The sequence below is a fragment of the Triticum dicoccoides genome, chromosome 4B (assembly GCF_002162155.2).
Source record: "Triticum dicoccoides isolate Atlit2015 ecotype Zavitan chromosome 4B, WEW_v2.0, whole genome shotgun sequence".
In the NCBI taxonomy this organism is placed as follows: Eukaryota; Viridiplantae; Streptophyta; class Magnoliopsida; order Poales; family Poaceae; genus Triticum; species Triticum dicoccoides.
The window spans coordinates 505,397,631-505,404,269 of record NC_041387.1 but is presented as its reverse complement, the minus strand read 5'-3'; the positions used below and the strand labels follow the sequence as shown (position 1 = coordinate 505,404,269).

Below are 6,639 nucleotides of genomic sequence, written 5' to 3'. Positions count from 1 at the left end.
ACTTTATTTAGAGAAACAACACTACTTTATTGCTTGTTCGTGCTCTACCGATCTCTGGTGGAATTGACACGGTCATGGTAGCTGCGTTGTACCTGTGGTGGGATCGTCGGATGAAAACCCATGACGAGCCTGTGGAATTACCTTCCAGATCGGCATTAAGCATTAAGGAGATTGTGGCAAACTCTCTGGCAATGAAAACCAAAAAACCGGTGCGAAGAAAGAAGTGGGCGGGGCACTGCTTCTCAGCTCAGGCCATTACCTTCATAAAAAACAAAAAAAGCTCAGGCCGTTCTCCAACGGCGCGAATCGAAAAATGCCAATGGAGGCTGAGCTCATATACAGAACTTGGTATTAAAATAACATTTTACACAGCGCATTTTTTATTGCGTTTTTTAATACACATGTACATGTACATAACACATGTGGAAAATTTTACAGCATTATACTTTCACACGTGGCGCACAAAAATTTACAGCACACATGCCAGATGACCTGTGCGCTTTTTGTCTATGGCGGATATGCTGGGCCGAGATGTGCTGCAGGCCTGCAACTAATCTGCTCTAAATTGCAATCTGTTGCCTTCGCAAAAAGAAAAGCATTGAAATCTGTTACGCCTTTTTATCGTACACAAATTGTCACGGATTTCTCGCCTGGACTAAGCGCCACTACCAGTACCGCCACGGCACCTAAACTCGCGCGTACATGGGCGATGGCACGAGGTGGACACGACACCGGGCGTTAGTCGTGCGTCCCTCCAAATTCTCAACGAACTCCGATATCTCCTCCCGAGTTCCCACCTAATGGCCCCCTCACACCGTACACGTCTGTATAAAGCACCATTCAAAAAAGGCGTAGTATCTGCCGAATCACTTCACTAATCTTGCGTCCCTCTTCCAGCTGCAGCTCTGTCCAAGCGATCGATCGTCCGCTGTCTGTCCAACGAGCTCTTTCTAGCTCGATCGAGGCACGCCATTGCCATGGAAGCCGCACGGATCGCGTCCTTTCTGCTCCTCCTCGGTACGTCTGCGAGTTCTTGGTTAGACGAAGTTCAGGTTGTTGCTGCATTCGCACTGACCGTGTATCTGCATGGTAACGTCTCCGTGCAGGGGTCGTTTGGTCACGCGCACAGCCCGGCGCCGAGGCGGCCGGCACGACGGTCTTCACACTGCGCAACAACTGCACCTTCACGATCTGGCCGGCCACATTGTCCGGCAACAGCGCCGTCGCCGTCGGGGGCGGCGGCTTCGAGCTCGCGCCGGGCGCCAACGTGTCGTTCCCCGGCCCGACGGGCTGGTCCGGCCGGCTCTGGGCGCGCACCGGCTGCGTCGCCGCCGCCTCCGGCGCGTCCCTCGCCTGCGCCACGGGCGACTGCGGCGGCGCCGTGCGCTGCACCCTGGGCGGGGCGCCCCCCGTCACGCTCGCCGAGTTCACCCTCGGGGGCGCGGACGGCAAGGACTTCTACGACGTGAGCCTGGTGGACGGGTACAACGTCGGCATCGGCGTGGCGGCCACGGGCGCCAGGGTGAACTCCTCGACATGCGGCTACGCCGGGTGCGTGGGCGACGTGAACGCGCTGTGCCCCGCGGAGCTGCAGGTGGCCGGCAAGGAAGGGGACCAGGAGGGGAAGACGGTGGCGTGCCGGAGCGCGTGCGAGGCGTTCGGGACGGCCGAGTACTGCTGCACGGGCGCGCACGGCGGGCCGAACAGCTGCGGGCCGACCAAGTACTCGAGGCTGTTCAAGGCGGCATGCCCCGCCGCGTACAGCTACGCCTACGACGATCCCACCAGCACCTTCACCTGCGGCGCCGGAGCGCAGTACCTCATCACCTTTTGCCCGGCGCAGCAGTAGTCCGGCCCTTCGATTTTGGCTAGTAGTGTCGTTCATTCATCGTTATGGTGTCTCGATTTTGGTTAGTACTATCGTTCATCCGAATTACCAGATGTTTATTGGTTTGGTCGTGTCAATATGTATGCTTTTGATTCATTCATTTCAAAAAAAAGAAATATGCTTTTATTCATTGGGACTTTGCACAAAATAGATGAATTTATTTGTCACATGATTTTTTTTCTGGGTATGGTTTGATGATTTTTTGTCCTCATGGTCTAGTGCAAAGCACCCTATTTCTCGTTTTAAGCGAGCACAGGGGAAGCCTCGCGTCGGGAAGACCCCAGATGGGCCGGCCCAGCAGAGCGGGAGGCTACGGCCTGTTTTTTTTGTTTATGTTCTCGTCTTGCTTTATTTTTGTACTTTTCTTTATACTTTACAATATTCTACATATGTATAAAAAAACACATTTCAACAATACATTTGAAAAATGTGGATGAGTATTCGAAAATACTGAATAATTAAACAAGTATTAAAAATTGTTGAACAGGTATTTGAAAAATTGTAGAACAAGTATTTCAAAATATGGAATAAATATTAAAAATATCAAACAAGTATTTGAAAATGTTGAGTAAGTATTGTAAAATATTAAAAATATATTTGAAAAATGTAGAACATTTATTTGAAAAATATTGAGTAAGTATTAAAATGTTGAACAAGTATTTTAAAAATATTGAATAAGCATTTGGAAAATACTGAACGTTTATAAAAAATGTTGATCACTTATTAAAAGAAAATTCTGACATATATGAAAATGCAGAGTAAAAACAAAAATAAACATAAGAAAAAACAAAAATGAAGAAGAAAAAAGAAAACCAAACAAAAAAGGTATAGATAAATCCCGAACGTTCGGAATTTAAGCATGTCATCCCGAACGTTTTTTGATGCCAATTTTAGTTGCTGCGAGGTGTCAACTTTAGTTGTTAACACATGGCAACTTTGTTCCAGTTCGATTTTTTGTTAAAAAATTGCCATGTTTGTCAACATCGCTTTAACTAAAATTCTCATGAAAAGAGTTCGGATTAGCATGCTTAAAAGTCGAACGTTCGGGACTTATTGAGGTCCAACAAAAAATAAATAAAGAACAGCGAAAACCACTCAGACGCCGTTGCTCGAAAGCTGGAGACCACAATTTGATTACATGGCATGCTCTATTTCCTTTTACTGTGCATATGCGGCCTGATTAGTGTCGACCCTTCAGCAAGTGATCCTCTTTCAACTCGCTTAAGGCGAGAAATAGCTCTCGCGCTAGTGCACTGCTTCCAGAGATTTTTTTTCTCTTTGTACAAATCCTGGGAAGAGAAGTTGGCCTATGAACAAAACCAGCGGGACGGGCCATCTCAGTCCATTCCAATAGCGTGTACTGTGTATAGTCCTGGCCATGGGCCGCCCGGCCCGGACAGCCCGGCCCGAAAAAGCCCGGCCCGACGCTGCTCCCAGGCCGGGCCTAGGCCTAGGTTTTGAGCCCGAAGACTAGGTCGGGCCGGGCCTGAGCCCACTGTTTATGCCATTTACTGAAGAGGCCCGGCCCGAGGCCCGAGGCCCGACGTGTTTTTGCTGTGATGGGCCGGGCTCGGGCCTGAAAACTAGGCCCGACAGCCGGGCCGGGCCGGGCTCGGGCCTGAGTTTTCTACCTCGGGCTTGGTCAGGCCCGGCCCGGAGGATGGCCAGGTCTAACTGTGTACACGAGTTGTGACAGGCTGACACCCCAAAACGGAGATGTTTTTCCTTTGAGAATCAAAACAGAAATTTTCTCAACAAAAAAATAATCAAAACAGTGCACGTTCACCTTTTTGAACATAAAAATGTTCGATTCAGTTTTCACGATAAAATGGTGAATTTTACCATCACTATACAAGTTATAAACAAACTCAAACATCGGTGAATTTTTTGTGCCATGGATCATGAATCGGTGAGTCCAGATAAGCACTGGACTCTACAATCTACACGTCTCAAACTAGTTTTTTGTACTACGTCTCAAACTAGTTAGTCTGTACCAGAGTTCTTTAGAAGAACGGCGCTACTGATGTACGTGCGTGGCGTGCCTAAACACGTCGGCATCGCACTCGCCATGATCGCTTTGTGCCACAGAACCGGACACGCCGCGCAGCTCCGCTTGCTTCAGAGCGTTGTACCGGGCGACGTCGAACTGGCGGGCGCGCATGAGGCGGCGCTGCCTCGTCGCGAAGCGGCTCCGGTAGAAGCCCTCGAAGGACGGCTCCGTGGCCGTCCTCATGAAGAAGGTGTAGCCGGACATGAAGTAGATGGACGTGACGTAGAAGCACACGGGCTCCATCACGTCCCACGACAGCTCCCAGAAGGTGAGCCGCATGAACCCCAGCGTCTGTGCCGCCAGCAGGCCCAGCCCGCACCACAGCTCCCGCCGCACCTGCGCCGCCGCCTTGGCGTCGATGGCCGCCTTCTGCCGCTCCAGCGCCCGCAGCTCCAGCTTGCGCGCCTCGACGTCGTCGCCAGCGGCTGCTGCTCGCGCCGGCGACGGCAGCATGCTCCCGATCGCCTTCGCAACCTGGTCGGGGCGGAGGAAGACGGCGTCGGCGAGGACGATGACGACGCCGGACTCGTCGAGCGCCACGGCGAGCTTGCGCCCGCCCTCCTCGCCGCCCGCAATGTCGATGCAGAGCGCGGCGTACTCTGACCTGGACACGACGCTCTCGGGGTTGGCCCTCAGCGTGGCGCGCGCCGCCTCCATCTCCGCCGCCCTCGCCACCTTCCTCGCCTCGTGCAGCGTCACGCCCGTCTCCCCGGGCCTCCACGGCACGGCGGCAGGCGGCGGCGTGAGCCCGTCGACGAGGCGGTTGAACAGCTGGTCGCCGACGGGGAAGGCGGGGAAGCAGTGGTGCGGGAGCGGGACGGAGACGGTGGAGTAGCGGGCGGTGGCCGGGCGCGGGCGCAGGAATGCGAGCGTCGGGCAGTCCTCCACCACCGGCAGCGTCCGGCGCGCCGGGAGAATGGGAGGCGGGGGCTTGGGCTTGGGCACGGCGGCGGCGCAGGTGGCCGCGTTCTTGGCTGCCCATATGCTCCGTGCGATGGTTCTGCGGAACGCCATTTTTCTTGGTGGCACGAGTTTTCCCGGCTTTGTGGTACGTGACAGAGACGAGAGCTCGAGCTGGGATGTTTGGTGGGTGAGCCGGAATGGGGGAACGGGGCGGGGTATTTATACCGGGCTAGTGTGACGCGGCGGATAGAGCCGCGTTTTACTAGCCGAAATCCAGGCAATTAAAAACGAGGAATGAATGTGGCGCTGACATGGATTCATCGGCTAGCTAGACGCGCGATTTAGAGGCCAGCTCGTCGGAGCTGGAGACATGTGGTAGTGCTGACTAATTCAGATAGCGACGACACGTATGTCGTGACTCTGTGCGGCGAGAGGTCGTACAAAAATGTGACCAACGCGTTAGGCGAAACCGCGAACTGCAAGTTCGTTTAGTTTGTTTTTCTTTTCTTGGAAACCCGGTCAGCTCGGCACGCAAGTCAGATGGAGCATTCCAAACAAACATAACATACTACCTTATTCAGCTTGTTGCTTATCTTGCTGCGAGGAGATATTACCGCTACGCTTACGCAAAGTTGTAAGTAGTAACCGTGCACGTGTTTCAACCATAGTTTAGAAACAAATGAAAACGGGAATGAAAACATGAGGTCGTTAGCTTCGGAGTTAGAAAAGGAACAAACATCTGTTTTTTATTTACAGTTACTAAAAAAATGCTTTACTCCATGTGTTTCTTACTGTCTTGTTGCCATGGGAAAAAATTGTAATAATTTTAAGAAAAACTATTGTGTATATTAAATCAAGCATATTACAAAGGCATATAAATAACAGTGGGATTTCTTTTAAAATTAAACATTGTTTTTTTTTTTGCAAATAAAACATGCACATATCAAGAGCAAAAGACATGGCGCACCAACATGTGGTTGGATGGTTAGGAGACAGTGGTATCCCTAGTCCACCACGGTTCAAGTTCTAGACTTGACGCTCGTGCTTGCATTTTTCACCTTTCCGGCGATGTGCGTTTAGTGGGATGAGACGTTCCCGTCAACTATGAAGGCGTCTATGGTGATTTAGTGGGAGCAGACGTCCCTGTCGACTACGAAGACGTCTGTAGCGATTTCATTAATCTCAAGATCATGTGCCAGCTCAGTCTCTCGAAGGGGCTTGTATAGGTTGGGTGTGTGTACGTACTTGTTTGGACAACTTAGATCAAACTTATCTCAAATAACTTGTGTTTACTATATTGGTATAGATTTTTTTCCGAAAAGGGACGCTTTATTACTTAAAAGATTTAAGCATTACACCCGGCCTCTGCATAACTATGATGCACACAGCCAAACAAGTTTTCTCACGCAAACGAAAATTAAGGAGGCGAAATACAAAGAAACATGTAGAGTCTATATAATGCCTAAAGCGGAGGTGGGCCAATCCTAAGATCATGCTGCCACCCATGTTGGGTAAAAGTATCCATCGCCGTATCCTCCAATCGTGTACACATCTTCGTAAACAGGTCTCGATTCTCCACACGTTGTAGAGAGGACCATAAACGAAGATGGTACATCCGTAGATAACCTGCATCAGAGAAGTACTTTTATTGTTCAAAACCTTATCATTTCTACATAGCCAAAGCGACCAAATAACGGCAAGCGCTCCCACCCTAAAAATAGTTCTAAACCTGTAATCAGTCCCATGTAACCAGTTGCCAAATACATTAGCAACACTATAAGGAGGATACAAGCCAGAA

At 50.7% G+C, this 6,639-nt stretch overlaps 2 protein-coding genes across 2 annotated transcripts; one reads left to right on the top strand and one right to left on the bottom strand.

The window, feature by feature from the left end:
* The first annotated feature begins 818 nt into the window (after positions 1-818).
* Positions 819-2,024, top strand: LOC119291128 (pathogenesis-related thaumatin-like protein 3.5). Its single transcript, XM_037569840.1, has 2 exons — positions 819-1,017; positions 1,107-2,024. The coding sequence occupies exons 1-2, from the start codon at positions 978-980 to the stop codon at positions 1,847-1,849; spliced, it is 783 nt and encodes a 260-aa protein (XP_037425737.1). The 5' UTR covers positions 819-977; the 3' UTR covers positions 1,850-2,024.
* A 1,688-nt stretch (positions 2,025-3,712) lies between these two features.
* Positions 3,713-5,012, bottom strand: LOC119291127 (calcium uniporter protein 2, mitochondrial-like). Its single transcript, XM_037569839.1, has one exon. The coding sequence runs from the start codon at positions 4,950-4,952 to the stop codon at positions 3,906-3,908; it is 1,047 nt and encodes a 348-aa protein (XP_037425736.1). The 5' UTR covers positions 4,953-5,012; the 3' UTR covers positions 3,713-3,905.
* Positions 5,013-6,639: the final 1,627 nt, after the last annotated feature.

What these genes read in the sequence shown, in the direction of transcription:
- LOC119291127 (XM_037569839.1), bottom strand. Translation starts at nt 4,952, where the DNA reads ATGGCGTTCCGCAGAACCATCGCACGGAGCATATGGGCAGCCAAGAAC.
- LOC119291128 (XM_037569840.1), top strand. Translation starts at nt 978, where the DNA reads ATGGAAGCCGCACGGATCGCGTCCTTTCTGCTCCTCCTCG. An exon ending in GTCCTTTCTGCTCCTCCTCG is followed by an intron (nt 1,018 to 1,106) that starts GTACGTCTGCGA and finishes GTCTCCGTGCAG; the next exon opens with GGGTCGTTTGGTCACGCGCA.